Raw genomic sequence first — 18,143 nt, 5'->3', positions numbered from 1 at the left:
GTGATTGTGCTCATTGTATGTATTATGTGCATAATACTAGCTGAGTGTTAGGCCTAAGCTCTGTTATTCGTTTGTGGCTGTAGTTGGAGAGCAAAACTTCACTGTGGGACAAAGTAGTGTGCAGTGTCTGGCTTCTGAACTGTGAGCACTGGGAGGATCTCCATGCTTTATAAGAGAAGATTGAGTGGGAGGAGTGAAGGAGGGAAAGGTCTCAAGCTGCGTGATTAAAGCAGAAAGCTGCCAGCATAGATGTATCCAGAGCCCAGTGCAACGAGGAGTTTTTAAGACAAGTGACCAGTGCTTTTGATCCCAATATCTCAGCCTGCCCTCAGCAGCAAATGCAAACTGCTGTTTTTTATTGAAAGCATTCCTGTCCTGCAAAGAACTGGTTATCCTTTAGGCTGCCTTTTGTACAATGCAGTGCCCTTTAGTAGAGGAGGTCTTCTCAGATGAGTAACAGCTTGAGATGCCGTTAGCCTTACAGCACTTTCTTGCCCTGATTCTGCGAGTTCCAAGCTTAAAAGGGCTCTTTTGAATGATAAACAAAGATAAGGCACAGAGAAGTTTTGTGCTGTTGAGCTTGGATGCTGAAGTTTTACCTGTAGACGCAACAAGCCAGGACAAATTCCATCTTTGATTAAGTGTGAAATCCCAAGTTATGTAGGACTATAATGCCTAAAATTACATTCTCTCTCCCTTATGTTTATAAGTTCATGGGTGCTTTGGCCTTCTCCTTTTAGAAGGTCAAGAAGCTTGGCTGTCCTACTCTTGAATTCCACTGAAAACAGAACATCTGTTGAAACTGAGAGCTCAGGATTTTACTTCTAATTTGCCCTGTTAGATATGTGTGATTAGCCCAGGGCCCTTCCTGACCAGGAGTCAGAGAAGTAGCACTTTCCCTTTAGATTTCATGCTTTCTTGCATCTTTAACTCCACAAGCCCATGTGTTTTGTAGAGAGTGAGGTCTACAGTAGGAAGCTTGGAGGGTCCTCCCAATCAGACCACTCCATATTTGTTGGTAGGTGGATGGAGTTCATGAGGAGTCTTCATGATGAGTATTGCAGATGCATCCCATGTTTTTACATTGCATCTGTTGGCAGATGGACAAGTAATTGCCTTGGAACAAATTCCATAGCTATGTGACAAGGTTAGTCACAGCCTTGGTGGACTTTTAAAAAGGGTTTCACAAAGAAATGCTTCAGTGAGTCACGTTTGTAATTGCTGAGTCTTAAGGAGCAGTGGGCTGGCAGAAGTGCAGTGTGCATGCTAACTAATGAGCCTTAAAATCACCAAACTTGGATCCTCTTATTGCTCACCAGGCTTGCATCCTGTGAACCTGATTTTTCTTGCAGCCACGGATCACAATGTTTTGTTGCTGTAGCCCTAGCTTATTCAGAGAGATTCATTACTTAACAAATAATACCTCATATCTCAAGGCTGACTTGAAGGCCTGAAGCAATACTGTGGAGCTTCAGCGCTACACTCAGCCTCTATTGAAGCTAACTGACCAGTTTTTGTACCGGTAGAGTGCATCTGTTTGTTCTACCTTGAGTGCACTGGTGCACCTGGGCTCCCACAGTGTGATTCTGTGACCTTAGAGTATTGCTCTGTCTTTGCTCCCAAATCTGTCTATTGAGATCTCATAACTTCAGGCACTGGAAAGATTGGCAATAGCAAGTCCAAGGCATGTGACAGCCAGGTCAGTAGTTGTGCTCTCCACCACCACCTGGGCCTGAAAGGCTCATCAGGGCTTGGAGAGGTACTTGTGTTCTGTACTGGGATGGGGTGAATGAGGACACTGCCACTCCTGTGAATGTGTTTGTCTGCATCTGCATCCTAAACTCCAGCACTGAGGTGAATGGAAAGGGATAAGGAGTGCTCCAATTCTAGCCAGGCGTTGCAGTGCCTCCACCACACGTCTCATCCTGGCACTGGCACAGCTGCGCTGGCTGTGAGCTGCTCCTGCTTTCTATTTCAGGGTCATCCTTATGATAATCCAGCAATCTCAACCAGCTCACTGCGAGGCAAAGCAAGCAGGACAAAGAGGGCAGGAGCACAGAGCAGGACACTTGAGGCACAAGGGAAGAGGTAGCGTTATTGAGTTAGATCAGCTTACATGTGTAGGACGTCTACAAGCTCTATCTTGTCTGGTGTTCAGTACTATGTTTAGAGGTATGTGTGTACTGCTCCAGCTTCCCCGAAGTAAAGGATGCTTAGCTAGAAAGCTGCCGCTTTTAGGTATGTGTGCACACCAAGGGGTCACTGTTGGCATACATGAATGCTTTTCAGCTGTAACGCTGCAGCAATGCTTGTTTAGCTTGCAGCCAGATGACCTTGTGTGTTCTCAGCCAACTGCTCTGTTCCCTGAGGATTTATATTCTAGCAGGCATGGCTGAGTTCCATTTTTTTTTTTCCTACCCAAGCATTTTTTCCTTATGGAGGCGAGCAGGCTCCTTAAAGCCATCCCGGAGTGAAGGCTGGGCACGCTCCATCCTGCCTGTGCCACCCAAAGGAAAAGGCATTACATGCTTTTTGTCTGGGGAGGCCATAGTGTTGGCTGTATGACTGAGAGCAGCCCCTGCAAGGCGCTGTGTGTTTTGACTGTGCAAGCAGGCCTGTCTGCATGCTCCCACACCTGTGTATCTGTGTGCTTAAACACTGCCCTCCTGGTCACTGGAGCTTTTCTCAAAGCATGACCTCCCTGCCTTGGCTGTATGTTTCAGCTGGCTGCAATTGTTTGCTGAGACAATACCAGGCTGCCTGGCGCAAGATGGTGAGCGGCCCAGCTTAGCCAGACTGGCCTTGACCTCTTGCTGGGGTGGGCCTGGGCCTTCCTCAGTCTTTCTCCGCTGCCAGCTTGGCTGGGCCCAGGGTAGGCTTGGGCTGGCTGTGGGCAGAGAGCTGGAACAAGCTGCAGGCACTGCCAGCACTGAGAAATAAGTGTCTCCCACTTACTTTCAGAGTTGGTGCTGGTGCAGTGCGCTGCTTAGCACAGCCCTTACTCCCTACTTGGGCAACTGTCAGGAATTAGGTGGAGGAAGGTGGCCAATATATTATAGTGCTTAAAGGCAGGAAGAGAAATGAGGCCCTCACATCCATCTATTGTAAAGTTGCCTCTTTAGCATCCTGAGCCCATGGGTGTTAAATGGACTGTGCTTAGCTGACTCATGTAAAAAGAGGGCAGCAACCAGCAATGGGAGCCTTGTCCCAGCTTGGGTGCCCTTGGGAACGTGCAGGAATGACTGCAAATCCTCCTCAGCCAAGTGTTCCTCCTCCCCCTCACCAAGGGCTGGTTTCCTGCAGCCTCTGCCTCTGTGGCACATGCCTGCCCAGCCTGGCACAGAGTTGATGGACAGAGCGCTAACCAGTCATAAGGGCAATAGACGTGGAAGGGGCTGAGGGCTATTTGCCTCTCTGAGGAAGAAAGGGTGTGGGAGTTGATTGACTCCTGACCCAAATGCTTAGGCAGGGGTTTGGCCAGGTCACATCCAGAGGTCCCTTTCCACTGCAGTCATCCTCTGGTTCTGATGACATCTTAGCAAGGAGCATTGGCAAGGCCTGGGCACACCGCAGCTGCTTTCATTAGGCCTGATTCAGCGCAAGGACACTGACCTCAAACGTAAAGCAAAAGGGAGTATAAAATACAGACCCAAAGAGTGTCCACTTCTGCTTGCTGCCTGTCCATGTGAAGCGTTTCAGTTCTTCTGAGGCCAGCACCATCCCACTGTCTGCTTGGTAGTCCTTAAAGAAAACAGAAACTTATTAGTTGTTAGCTGTTAAAAACTGCCAGGCTCGATTCCTATTTAGTAGGTTTTCTTGTTTCTTTTCTAAACCGTCCTCATTGTAGGATGCAGTGAACACATACAGGTGCTGTTAATGCAGGTGTAGAGTGATAAAAGAAAGGTGCCTAAAAGCAAGGTGAGGGTCTGGCCAGCCACCAGATCAGCCATGAGAGCATCTCAAGCCTTTTCTGCCTCCCACTGTAAAACATATATATCTTGTCTGACTTACTAAAACTACCCACTCACCCGAGTAGCACAGCACACATGTCAATAGACATAGCCCCAGCTTGTCAGCCTGATACTAGGACTTGTTCATTCCGGCAACCTATAGAGGAAGCATAACCCCGAAGTCTAACTTTTGCACTAATATTCAAATGAAAATACAAATCCAAAGGATTTTAAGCAGCAGTCCCATGCCTGTGGGACCAAGGCAGGGCTGCGGCCACCAGCCAGATCAGATCAGGCAGGGAATGCTTGCTGCAAACAGAGCTGATTCTGCATGTCTTGTCAGTAAAGCTTGCAAAGCTGTACAACTCCTTGATCATCTTTGTATGAATCTGCCATGCAAATAAGAAGAAAAACAGTTGCTTATAGTTTTTCCAAGAGTCGCTTACGTTAAATACAAGTGTTTTCTTGATGGGAAGCTCTTCAAATGTCTTTATGTGCTGGGGTGGCTTTATTTTGAAAGTATTTATGTATCTGTTGAACAAAAAGAGAACAACTTTGGGTGAGAGTGTGAAGTGCCTAAGCAGGAACTGCTGTTTTTCTTTTCGGTGTTTCTTTTTCTATTTGATTAGCAGCCACTGTAGTGGTTTGCAAAAGGAGACCCCAGGGCAGCCTAGATGGCTGGAAGCTCAGGCTGTGTCCAGGGATTTCTCCCAGTCAGGACCTATCCATGCTGTGCAGCAAGTTGCAACACCCATCAGACCACCCAAAACATATTCTTAATCCTGTGGATCTCACCTGACTCTTTCTGTGCTTCTGCAGTTTGGGCTTGGAACAGGAAACTTCTCATTGCACAAAGGATCAGACACAGGGGGAAACCCACTTTCAGTTGCAAAGATGGTGTCGAGTGGGATGTAGTCCTTGCCTTCCTAAAAGGGGGCAGGGAAGGGCAGCGTTACCCTCATGGACATAAGCAAGGTGGCATCTCATAGGCTCCCATGTACCTGTTGCACACTGGCCTGCAGCAGGTCGCCCAGCCGCTTCACCAGCTCTGAGAACCGTGGCCGCTCGTTGGGGTTGCTCCGCCAGCAGTCCAGCATAATTTGGTAGCTGTGAGGGTAAAAGGGGAGTATGGAAGGTTAGAGCTCTGCTTGATGCAAGGCAGGGCAGGCTCCAATAGCTTTACATCAACAGAGTTAACTCCCGAGCCCGTGAGATTTTATGAAGGCACTGTCCATCACTTACCAGGGCCTATTACTAAGAGTGAGCTTTCCAAAAAAAAGAGACAATGGATTTCTTCCCACAGGACACCAGGAAGACCTCGTCAACTGAATAACTTAGCCCAGTAGTCATACTTTCTTTTCCCTATCCCTAATTAAGCATTAAACCTTTGAATAAAACACCTATTAACTGGCAATGTTTAAGTTAAAGCATCCTTAGATGACTTATATGAATGTGTCACTTCCTTGTATTGGCTGAGCCAAGCTTTCCTTCCTGCAATAAAATATGTGGAAGAGCACTGTCACTGGGATAATAAAATCAGCCAATGGTTAATGCTTCCAGATAGATGTGGCTGGCTTGCATCCTCTTGCTGCTCCCAGAACTATTTTTTGGCATGTGCTGCTATTTTGAGTCATGATGCAACATCCAAAAAGGCACTGAGGACATGCCTGGTGGGCAAAATACCCTGGATATTTGTGCTCCTATGTGATATACCCCATGAGGTGCATGTTTAATGTGCTGCAGTTCACCCTCATGGGAGCAGATGAGGGCAGGACACTCCCTGCTGGGGGGCTGCAAACCTGGGGCCTCAGCTGATCCCTAGCCTCCAGGAATGCTGTGGCAGCAGCCGGCAGCAGGAGCTGAGGGAGGCTGAGCCTGGCTGGGAGGCTACGGTCCCCGTCACCTTCCTCTGCCATCAGACAGTGGCTCCAGGAAAGGGTGGACCCTCACCAGTGGCATGTTTGCAAGGAAGCCTCTACTGCTGCTTCCGAAGTTCAGAAAATGTTCCTAATGTCACATTCCTCCAGCACTTATCTGTGCGCACGTCAGTAAATGCTAAACCTGGATGGGAATGGGTGACCTTCCTTCTTCTGCTCAGGCTAGCCGAGGCTGCATGCATGCTGACTGCACAGGAGAATGGACACCAGGGCACTGAACCTGCCTTTGCATGGTCACTGTGGACCCCTGGCCTTGGACTCACATCCCACTATGAGTGGCCCTAATAGATTCAATGTGCTGTTCACTCACTCTGCCCCATGGGAGGGCCAAGATGTCCAGGGCAACAAGGAGATATGAGGCCATTAATTTTCTGTATGTTTTTGTGGAGTGCTTTTTTGGAGAAGATTATACATTATTAATGTTGCAAAGCAGCCCTAGAGGGTGGAGGGATGCAGGGCAAGTAGAAAAAGGCATCTTACATCTCCTCAGTGGCTTGCTCTGGGGCCCGCATCCTTGTGCCTTCCTTTAGTTTGCTGCAGAAGTCCTCGTCTATTTGGACTCCAGGGTATGGAGAGGCACCTGGGGGCAACAGTGGGAAAAGAGGATCATCCATGATTGCATTCATTTATCCATCCATATCCTTCCATCCAACCATCCACATCCATCCATCAGTCCGTCCATCCATCCATCCATCTCCGAGTTAGGTGGAGAATGCACACGAAGACTCAGCTCTCCTGGCACATGACATGCAAGCAACAGTCCCCATCCCTGCATTGGCACTCAAACCCTTGAGTGTGCAACATCTGCCTGCAGGGTCCAGGGCATGGAAAATAGTGATGAAGAAGCACTGATGATGATGCTCCAAGCCCTGCTTCTTGCAGGGTAGCAGGGTCAAACCCAGGGCTATCGGTGGTGTTCACCTGACCTGAATTCAGGAAAATAAACATGACTTTGTCTTGAGAGGAATCCCTTAGGAAAAAATAAATCTGATCTCTCTGTGCTTTGGATCACCCCAAATTCCAGTTAGTTAACAAACCCCAAATGCTCAAAGCTACCTTGAAAGTACTAAAACTGTGGCTTAAAATCAGATGACTGCACATTTGCTTTGCTTCCCTACTTTCTGTGGTTTTAAAGTACAGCCTGTTGCTGCTGGTGGTATTTTATTTTTCTCTTTCCTGGAGACAAGACAGCATCAGGAAAAGGGGAAATAAAAAAGCCTTCTCTGAGAGCCAGTCAGCAGGTTCCAGGAGCTGGGGCTGTTAGGAAAAAGCAGCAGGTATTGTGCAGCTGACTGTGAAACGACACTAGTTGGCAGGCAAACCAGCAACGTGTATTTAAAGTAATAAATGATTGTTTGTCCTGCTAATTGTATCCTATTATTTCCTCTGCTGTTCTCCTCATTTGTCAGTCTCTGTTTTAAACCCAATTAAGATTCTTCTGTTATGAAGGTCATTGTAATTCCCTTGCAGTGTGTGTTTTGTATCATCTTCTATTTTCAGTGTGGGGAAAAAAAAGAAGAAAGAATGAAGAAGAAAGCCTCCTTGGATGTTAATGTTAGACTGAACACTCCAGCTCATCCTGTAGCATCTGTGTGGATGTGTCCTCCTGGGGAGGCTGCTGTGCCGGGCCAGGGCTTCAGGCTGGCAGTGGGTTCCCTGCAGGTACCTGTGGGCAATGAGGAGATTCCCCAAAGCCTTCTCTTCTCTAGGCTGAGCAGTCTCAGCTCTTTCAGTTTGTCCTCACAAGAGAGATGCTCCAGGCCCTTCAGCATCTTCATGCCATTGTGTTTGACCCTTTCCACTGTGTGCAGATCTCATGTGTTTAGAGAGAAGTGAGGGAAACCTGGGTTTTGGACATGGCAGAAAGATAAGTACTCTGATAGTCGTGCTAACCTTTATGGCTTTCAGCCTGTCAAGTCAGCTCTCTTGGAATCATAAAATCATTAGGGTTAGAGAAGACCAATAAGATCATCTACTCCAACCACCAATCCATCCCTACCATGCTTACTAGCCATGTCCTTCAATGCCACACCTGTACCTCCAGGGATGGTGGAACACCATCTCCTTGGGCAGCCTATTCCAGTGCCTCACCACTCTTTCTGAGAAGAAATCTTTCCTAATATCCAGCCTGAATCTCCCGTTGTGAGACTTAAGGCCATTACGTCTTGTTCACTTTCTTACTGATGCCCTTACAGGCACAAACATTTTCATTTCTCAGAGGCATGACATGCACAATTCTCTCTGCCTGCTCCCCACCTTTGTCTGGTTTAGGTTTTTCCTTATTAAAACCCATGGCTGAGGTGACACACAGGTCTGGCTCTGACAGCAGACTTCTTCCTGGCCCCCTCTCGATCCCAGGAGTAGGTTTAACATACCCAAGGAAAATATCTCCCACAGCAACACCCCATAGGACCACACATCGCTTTTGGTGTTGTAGATTTTGTCAAAGATGGATTCTGGAGCCATCCACTTGAGAGGAAGTCGAGCCTGGAATGAAGTGGACAAACCCGACTGTTATTTTCAGAGACTCAGGAATTTAATCAATAAACTATATATTGTCATGTAAATAACCACTATTCAAACAGGAACCTGTGGGGATTACCCTGTGGCCAAAGACAAATCACTCTGTGTTGGTGTTGGAGATGTTCTTGGGAAAGTTTTCAGGTATTGCACCAGCAGCCCATGGAGCACCTCAGCACAGCCTGTGAGCATCTCCTGAGCAGTCCTCAAGCCACGTGAATAAAGTTTTGCAGCTAATACATAGCGCTGTCAGATTTGAAAGCTACATCCAAATGAGGGTACAGATGGCAGGTGGGTGAGACATTCAGGAGGAGAGCCTTGTTTTGGAGGGACTGGTTTCCTTGAAGGAAAGTTACTGGGTACGGGGATTACACTGAAGATCTAGCCAGGAGACAAACATCAGAAAATGTCTGAAGCATTATCAAACAAGGGCTGTGAGCTAGTTGCAGTGTCAGAGCATTCTGCTTGAGGACAGACCTACTTTCTGATATATGACACATCACATTCACATAAAAGCTGTGATAGCTTTCAAGCTCTTGTAAGTTCAGGAAATGCAAATGTCTTCAGAACGCTCTGGCGGACAGTTTGAAATGGTGTTATAAACATTCGGGTAAAGAAACAGCATCTTGACTTACATCTCCTTTTCTCACATAATCAGGATTCTTATAAATATCTCTTGCGAGGCCAAAATCACAGATCTTCACTACATTGTTCTCAGATAAAAGGATGTTTCTGGCTGCCAGGTCACGATGAATGCACTATAATAAAACAGTTTCACAATCAGGCTGCATTTCCTTAATCCTGCCCACAAATTTCCTGACTGTCTCCCATATCCTTTTTAAAAATAATAGTATTTGAGAGATCAAGTTAATTTTTTTTTTTTTTTTTAAGGAAGTCAACCATAGTTACATGAAATGGATGCAAACAGTGACAGTTCTTTTGGGGAAAAAAACAAGAAATTTCGCAAGTCCAGAAAGCTTGGAAAGTTTGGAAGAATTCTGTGATTCTGTGAAAGTCAAGTATTTTTAAACCTCTTGATGTTTGCAAGGAAAATGAAGATTTATCTGGGGCTCCTATATGATGTGTGTTCAAATTGAGGAAAAAAACAATTTGCACCTGAAAGATCATCTCTGAATGAATGAGCTTGACCCACTGCCTCCTGCCATGATCCTGTGTTTATGGACTATGGAGACTTGGATAAACACATGGCTATATTTATAATGTCGAGAGGAAAATGGCTCTTCCTTTGGGACCTCTCCCAAGGAAGGTGTCTCTGAAACGTAGACGTGATTTCACCTCTACATCCCATCCTTCCGCAGGGAAAAGTCCCCGGGGCAAAGCTCACCTTTCTGGAGGAGAGGAACTCCATGCCCCTGGCCACTTGGAAGCTGTATGAAATCAGGTCCTCCATAGTGAGGGGCAACTTGTAGAACTCAGCAGCATCTGCACAGGTAGAAAAGAGTTTGTTGAAAAGATCCCTCATGAGGAGGTTATTTTTCCCCTCTGTTACTGATAAAATTGCTCTCATAAATTCAGTCTTCATAGAGTCGTATTTGAAGGTCAGCCCACTGTCACTGGCAACAAAAATAGTGCTTGCTTTATACCCCACACTCTGCGTTTTCCCCAAAGATAAGGAGCAGTCAGAAGAAACAATCACACATTTTCCTGTCAGATTTAGTAACCCTGGAAATAATCTTTTTTTAAATCTTGTACCCTCTGGACATGACCCTGTGAGTGTCTCCCACGGATGTTTATTAGGGTGATAAATGAGGAAAAAAATTTCAGGGATGCACAGTATGTTGTAAAAATATCACAGACCATGTAGGGACAGGAAGGAATTAATACCTACCCTCCTCGTCCTCCTCCGCATCGCTCAGACTTTTATCTTCCTGAAACCCAGAGCTTGCAAAGCTCTCACTGCTGGTAACACTGGCCAGTCTCTGTTTCTTGCCCTCCACTGGCTCAATACCCTTTTTGTCTTTCATCAGCTCTCCTTGCAGAGTGGGGTCCTTCAAACAGGCAGAGAAGAGGTACAACATCAGAGGAGTAGAAGAGCACCACAAGATGCTCGCCCAATGGCACGTGTAGTCCCCTTGGGGTAGAGACCCCACGCCATGTGGTGGGGCTTTGCATAGCTCGTGGGTGGATACGTGCTCTGGACTGCGGCTCTTCTCAGCCTGAGGACATCTGGAAGGACCTTTCTTTTCCACTTGGAGACAAGGGGCATGGGCGGTTGAGTTGAGAAGTGGTCATAAGTGCAGATGTCCCAGCCCCACCAAACTAGTGTTGGCTTTTACTCTCAGGCTGCAGAAGGTACTTGCCTCTAAGCATTGACTGGCACAGGGCTGTAAGCCCAGGTTTCCAACAAGAAGCAAAAGTACTTGAAATACAGCTGCTGAAGGAAGTGACTGGCTGTTCTCTATTTCTTTCACCTAATGCTTTCATGCAGCAGTCAGTGGCAATTTAATGGAACACACAAAACATCGCTTGGGAATGCTTTCTTTGTGATCTGGAGAGCACTCTGGCTGCATGGCCAGGCTCCTCCATGGCCATCTCTCTCCCCTGCCATGCTCCATCCCCCTTTGGAATAGAGGCTCAGCCAAATCCCTTTGGAGATGGCTACTCCTCAGCATGCTCTACCACTGCATTCACAGGACCTTTGTGAAAAGTAATGAGATGCCTCTGAGCTCTTGGCAAGGCTGAAAAGGGATTTTGAGCACTGCAGCTCTGAAGTCAAGTTCCTAAATGCCACCTCAGATCTTTTAATCCTCTGGGGGATTTGGCTGGATGTACAGTCAGGGATGTAGTTGGCACATTTAGGTTCAGGTTTGTAATAAGAAACAGGCAGCAGATTTGATTCAGAGTGCTTGTGAGATGTGAGGACAAGACTTTAATCTCTTTTCCTCTGGGTAGCCCTGCTCCTCACACAATAAGAAGATTATTGTCAAATCTCTGAACATTAGGATGTCTTGGAACATTGGCTCTAAATGGCATTATCTTGTTTGTGTTCCCAGCAGTGCTGAAATCAGTGGGCAAAACCACTTCCTTCAGCTTCACTGACACGAGCCTCCAAAGTGACCCCATGCTCAGCAGGAATGGGTTTGTCAGCAGAGGGGTGAGAGCATGTGGGGACACTTTGGATAGGATTCACTTCCTCCCACTGGAGATGGCTCTGTCCACATTAATCACAGCAGGCTCCTTGCATAGGCAATGGGAAGAAATGAGACCTTTCTTAATGCATTACATCCCACATCAAACATTTAAAGCAGGTCAGGTGAACTGCACCCAAAAGCAGTTTCTCTCCTTTGGTATCAGAGAGGCTAAGGAGACCAGTGCAGAGGCTGACATCTGCATTGCTGTCGTGCTGGGCAAGATGAACCTGAGGCGTGTGCCACCTCACCTTGGTGGGGCTGAAAAATTTCCTCTTGCTTTTCAGATAGTTTGATAAATTCCCGTACTTGCAGTATTCAACAATCACCATCAGAGGCCCTGGGAAAAGAGGAAGTGCATTTTAAGCATTGTAAAGTAATACGTGAGAGATTTAGTTATGAGAAGATGAATAGTCCTTCATGCCCATAGATATTGCATGTCCTAAAGAAGCAGAAAGCTGTTTGGAGGACACTGGACATGCTAGCAAAAACAGCACTGTTTGTGAAGAGTAGGGGTGGGCCTAATTTTGAGTGCTGTGTCATGACCCTGGGTCCTGAGGGACCCTCTGTTTCCTCTTTGGTCAGTTTGAGTTCAGATTGGAGCGCAGCAGCCCACACACCATCAGTGAGCTAAAATAGGTGACATATCTAAAACAAATGGCCACTCTCACTGGCTCTTTGATTTTCCTTGTGGAATATCATGAAGGACTTTACAATTGTTCCCTTGTGACTCATCACTTGGGGCAAACAGCTGATATCCACTGCTCCAGTCTGTCCAGATCATGTTTAACCTGAGACTTAGCACTGGAGTGGGTGAGATAAAAGACAACAAGTGTCTCCTTATTCAGCGTGGTCCAATATTTGCTCTTCTCCTGTTAACACTCAAAGAGAGTTTAAGTAGGGAAAAGGATAATCACTTCATTAAATAAGTAGATATTTCTTTCTCTCCTCCTCTTTTCTCACCGAGCAGAGGACGAGCTCCAATATTTCAATTTAATAACTAGACCTCTGAATGGAAAGCAACAAGGCCAGCTGGCTGCTATGGGAGGTCGGTCAAACCATTTTCAGTGCAGCACGCATTCTTTACCTCCATTTTTTGTGCAGGCTCCCAGCAAATTCACAATATTAAGATGATGGCCAATGTGGATCAGGATTTTAAGCTCAGTCATCAGTGCTTTGTACTCACTCGCTGTGGCCCCTTCTGTAAATGCAAAACACGGTCAATGTGATAAGGCAAAGAACTGGTCCCAGTGAGCTTTACCACTTACTGTCACGTTCCACTGAAATAACTTTCATTACTAAATGTATTTCACATGCTAATATTATTTTCTATTTGTCCCTGCCAAGCATCCTCTTACTTGCAATAAAACCCATAAAAAAGTCAAGCGGTCAACTTCCTCCCAGTAGACTCGGATATATTTAGAAATGAAAGAATTTTTCACATGTTTTGTAGTTGCAGCCAAAAAAATGAATGAGAAAATAAAAAGAGGTTTGAAGAGTACTCCATCTAGAGTAGTTTTTTAGCTGACCTGACTTCAGCCACTTAACAGTTACATATTAGTCTGAACTAGCTGACTTCCCAAGTCAGTGGTAAAGCAATGTATTACCAGAGGCTGATCAGTGCTATCGCCTGTTCAGGGAAGGGATGAACCACCTTTTGGTGAAGCTCCTCTGAATCTGTTGATCACACAAGAAGCCTGAAGTATTGACATAGACCAGGCACGTATATTTTAAGTGGTTGAACTTTGTGGACTGCAACTCACTCTTTCTGGATATGATCAATATTAATAGCAACAGCAGTGATATAAGGAATCTCACAACTGAACATAAAAGTTTCTACTTAGTGTTGAGCAGAATTTTTCATTCTATCCAAGAAGAACTCTGCTGCAGAATTGTGTTTTGGCAAGAAAAGAAGGAAAAAAATAAACAACCACAGTGTTATTTTTCATAGACCCAAGACTAAAAAATTTGAATGTTGCCAAGAGTGAGAACTGCCTGGTGAAAAGAACCCAGAGTCTGGTCTTAAAGGGCTTTGTTTCAACATCGTTTTGGAAGCAGATTTTCTTGGTGGCCCCCCACAGAACTGATCATCTAATCTGTAACTCAGTATTCATCTGTCCCACCTCGTGGGAATTCTGCATGTACAAAGCTCATGAATGCCTCCATAGTTACTGGATAATCTGGTGAGGACATAAGGCATGAGACAGATCTTCCCTATCTTCAGGTAGGGAAAAGTGCCCAAAGGACCCAGTCACCACAAGCTCTTTTCACAGGCAACAGAACTAAACAAGTGCTCAAAACACCAGACTGAGGGATTTGTGTGAGGGTGGGATGAACTGTTCTCATCACTGATAACAAAGGGAGTTTGAGTGACAAACTCAGAAACAAGAACCTACTCTTCACGTGTGTACATAAATCCCACCATGAAGGATTCTTGCAGCTGCCATTGCTCCCACATGTTCTAGGAGTACCCCTGGTGCATGGGCTGGCACAAAAAGCCTATAGCTGTGCAAAAAAAAATGCTGAATGTGGCAAGCCACTGCCAGATATTTGATGAACTTATCTGTGTGTTGGCAAAGCATCTGTTACCTGGGGTCGGACACTGACCCAGGTAGAAGGCTTCCACTGAAACCAGTGACATGGACAGCTACTGGCTCTCTACTGCAGAAGATCTGCATAGGGACCAAAGTTTTAGTTTTCTCCCATTTCCCAGACGTGCTTACTGGAAGATAGTTGCTCCTTGTGTATTGCTAACAAGGCTTTTCTGTGCTTATGGAACAAGAGAGAGGAGGGAGGTTTGTAACCTTGTCAGCTGAAAATTTCCCCTCTGGGGACAGTCCTGGAGTTAGCAGTAGCAGGTGCCCCTTGTACAGGCTCCCCTGTGTCCTCTTTAAATTGATTAGAGTCTTTGTCCTTTCCTCTCCAATAATAAAAATGGAGACGATTTCACCTTGGGATGAGCGCTAGTGTATGGCAATTCCATCACCCTACCTGGGCAACAGCATCCTATCACCATGTAATGAGAGGATACACCTGCTCAGCAATTCAGAGGTTTAAATCGCTCAGTCTGTTTTGCCTAATAGAAAGGCCTTCATGTAGAAAAACTGCTGGGCCTATCCTAATAGAGAGTGTTAGAATGAGAAGCTAAAGCCAGACAGATGCAAATGAGGTACATGGCACTTGTTTTTAACAATGAGAGGATTAATCATCAGAACTAATGACCAAGGATAATGTGGAAGCTTCCACCTGAGTGTCTTCACATCAAGGTGGGTACCTTATGGTTCAGCTAAATTCCATGTACTGTGCTCAGTGCAGGGTCAACACAGCATAATGGCTCAACACAGGATACACAGTAGTAGTTCCCTGATCCCACAAAAGTCACTTCATTCCTTCTTTAAGTAATGGAACAAGACTTTAGAAAAATCAGACCATCAGGCTCTTGATGCATCTGAAACTTCCTCCTGTTCCACCTGGCAATTTATCTTTTCTACTGTGGACATCATTTTTATTTCAGAGTTCTGCTACTTGGATGGAAGATCTTGGTGGCCTTGAAACTGAGCATGCCCATTTTGGATGTTTCAGACAGCCAGGGGCAGGGGGTAGTATCATACAATCCTGCTTTCAACAGAATCATGTTAAAAGTGAGATATGATATGATAAAGAGCCTCATTTTTTCCAGCCCGGGTTGACAGTGAGTTACCTTTCAGCATTTTCACAGCAACAATTCTGCATGTTGGTGATTTCTTAATTCCAAAAGCAGACGCTTGTACCACCTTCCCGAAGGCCCCATGTCCAAGTGACTTTCCTGAAAAGAAAATAGATTGGAGAGAGGCATTCCCATGAAGAAGATATTTTGCCAGCTAATGAATTGGTAAATAAGGAATTGGAAAGAAAAGTTCTTTACAATGAGTCCTACATGTATATTCCTAACATAACGTGAAGTTGTTTTGGTATTGTTTAGTGTTTTTTTGTTTGTTTGTTTGTTTGTTTTGGTTTTCAGTTGTTTTTCTTTGCTTAACATAATCAGACATATCAGACACAGAGTCACTGTAGGGTTACAACTCCTCGAGCAGAGAAAAGGAGCAGAAGACAAAGTCCAGCATTCCATAAAAAAACAAAGGAAAAGCTGTGGCACTGAGGCCACATTTATTTCTCAGCCGTGCACCTGTCACACAGCCATCTTCACAGGACAGTTCCTTTTCTCTGTGATGGGCAACTGATGCAGAAGAGATCTTCAAAGGGGGCTGCTTGAGTGGCTTTGACTTGAATGTCTACCTTGTGAGACTCTATAGCTGTGAGAAATCAAACCCACCCAGACACTCACAAGAAGAGAAGGAAGAATTTCCTCTAGTTCTAAAATAGCTGGATGCTACCTTTTACATGCATAACATTTCTAAGCTGCAATTCTCAGTCAATGGAAAGTGAACAGCATATGTTACTAAAGCAATGCAAAGATGAAGTGGAATACACAAAGCAAAAAAACCCTCTGACATTTATTTCCCCTTAAATGTGCAAAAGTGTTGCATTATTTACAGTAAACAAAAGCCATGAAGAACTTAATCTACATGGCTGAAAATCACCCACAGAGTGAGCCTTGGTGTGTGAAAGGCACTGAGTTTCATATACAAATACAAGTGGAGCAGCACGTGGTTTGAAGATTGGCAGCCAACTTCTTTTCCCGTTACTGCAGACAGTTCCTTCATTCAGCAGAAAGATCAGGGAGGAAATGTTAAGACAAAGCTCTCTGTTTTCTTGGGAACTGATGTTCATCTTTAATGTACTGACTGCTCATGGGTTATACCAGATGAGGTTGCAGGTTGAGGTCATGTAAAACCCACTGTAGCTTCATTTAATCCAGAACTTCAACCAGTTTCCATTGCTGTCAACACTTCCCACATCAAGATAACCCACGCAGCCATTACTTGGAAAACACACAGGTTGTCTTGTAACACTCCACAGAGCTGCCAACCTTTAATGAAGGAGAATGACCACTGAAAACAACACTTCCTTCTCTAAACAGCATTTATGACTTAATGAGGAACAGTTATAACACCTGCTCTTTGTTCCTCTTTGTTACTCTGCTATCATGCTAAATCTTAGCACAGAATAGGCTTGCTCTGAATATCCACTGCATAGTTCAAACTCTGTGGCTTATTACGTACACTACATAAAGGATGAATGTAACACTAACAGACTGTCATTGCAAAAGCTCCTTCTGTGTCACACAGGAGTTACGAAATTATTACACAGAGAAATTAAACAGAAGAATATGAAGATGGCCACCTGAGCAGCAAACTTGTCCCGGCCCTCCAGCAGCTACCATGCCCAGGTTCACTGTGTGGTATAGGCGCTGCAGTATTTGCATACAGACCAAAGAAGTTCAGTGCTCTCCTTACACTTTCTCCAACTGACTTTTCAGTTTCTTGGTGGAAGTGAGAACTCATTGAAATGAACAGACCTTTCAGTCAAAGAATTTAGGATCAGGAGGTTTCTATTTCCATACCAACTTCATAAGGTTTTCCAATAGATGTCCAGATATCAAAGTGTGCGAGTAGCTAGACCAGAGGAATCAGCAAAAGGCACTTTCAAGTTCCATGCTCCATGGGTGAGAGCAGAGGCTCAAAGATGTGCTCATTGCTCAGGTCCTTGGTCATGGTTTGAGGCATCTGGGCTTCACTGTCAGCAGCTCCCTATTCTCCATTGTGTGAAGGGAAGGGCTTGGCACACAAAGGAAGATGGGAGCAGTGTGCCTGGCAGAGCAGCAGGGCTTGGGGACACGGTGGGAGCAGAGCTCAGGGAGCCATGTGCCCAACCTCATGCAGAGTGGGGCAGAGTCTGACCTCTGGGAGATCAGGAGTGTCGAGCCCAAGATCAGCACTTATGCTGATGCAGCATCGTGCCGACCACATTGAAAGTGATTTATAACACCAGCATTCTTCTGGCTAATGAAAAGATGACATTTAGATCTCAGCCAGCCTAATCTACGTGGAATGTTAATTATATTGATTTCTGTGGTGCCATATGGTATTTTCTCTAACATATGTTACTGTGGATGAAGGGGGAGTCCTGTCACACAAGCACTGTACCACACATGTGGGCTGTGTGTATGTGTTGGAGGAATACAAAGCAAAGGAGACATGAGCTAAAAGCAGAGACTTGCTGCAACAAACACATATCTTTGAGGATAAGTAGGTGGAAAGAGAAAAACACGTATCCGATGCTGAAGGAGTTGCATTTCTAAGTAAAAATGTTTATAAAAAAACATAGAAGCATATTTTGCTCATGAGATGCTGATCCTTGGAGACTGCCAAGGTTATTCAAAGGCTGAGCCAGCTGCCATGTAAGCAGGGCTTGCACTGAGATAATCTTGCATGCTGCACATACCCGGCTTCACCAAATCTGGTTCTCATTCATTGTCAGCATTCTTTATTTGTTTACACCAGTTCTTCCACTTCTAGCTTGTTCTCTGGCCATCATTCCTCACCTCCAGCCTCCAAACACCAGCCCTGCAAGATGTGGGTCTTTCTTGGTGTTTACATTCCTTTTCTGCTTGATTCTTTCATTGGGATTTACACACAAATAAAGCA

General features: G+C 45.3%; 1 protein-coding gene across 1 annotated transcript in view; it reads right to left on the bottom strand.

The window, feature by feature from the left end:
• Window positions 1-18,143, bottom strand: part of FLT1 (fms related receptor tyrosine kinase 1) — a 98,565-nt gene that overhangs the window by 482 nt on the left and 79,940 nt on the right. The window contains exons 18-29 of the mRNA XM_072326406.1: window positions 15,257-15,361; window positions 12,644-12,757; window positions 11,808-11,896; window positions 10,257-10,416; window positions 9,753-9,850; window positions 9,043-9,165; window positions 8,263-8,374; window positions 6,368-6,467; window positions 4,952-5,057; window positions 4,746-4,876; window positions 4,397-4,481; window positions 3,650-3,741 (exon numbers count right to left, since the gene is read on the bottom strand). Of these exons, the coding sequence (XP_072182507.1) occupies window positions 3,650-3,741; window positions 4,397-4,481; window positions 4,746-4,876; window positions 4,952-5,057; window positions 6,368-6,467; window positions 8,263-8,374; window positions 9,043-9,165; window positions 9,753-9,850; window positions 10,257-10,416; window positions 11,808-11,896; window positions 12,644-12,757; window positions 15,257-15,361 (1,315 nt within the window). The remainder of the gene's footprint in view (window positions 1-3,649; window positions 3,742-4,396; window positions 4,482-4,745; window positions 4,877-4,951; window positions 5,058-6,367; window positions 6,468-8,262; window positions 8,375-9,042; window positions 9,166-9,752; window positions 9,851-10,256; window positions 10,417-11,807; window positions 11,897-12,643; window positions 12,758-15,256; window positions 15,362-18,143) is intronic.

This window comes from Excalfactoria chinensis, chromosome 1 (assembly GCF_039878825.1).
Source record: "Excalfactoria chinensis isolate bCotChi1 chromosome 1, bCotChi1.hap2, whole genome shotgun sequence".
NCBI classification, from domain to species: Eukaryota; Metazoa; Chordata; class Aves; order Galliformes; family Phasianidae; genus Excalfactoria; species Excalfactoria chinensis.
Note: the sequence above shows the minus strand (reverse complement) of the source record. Positions and strands in the feature narration are given on the sequence as shown.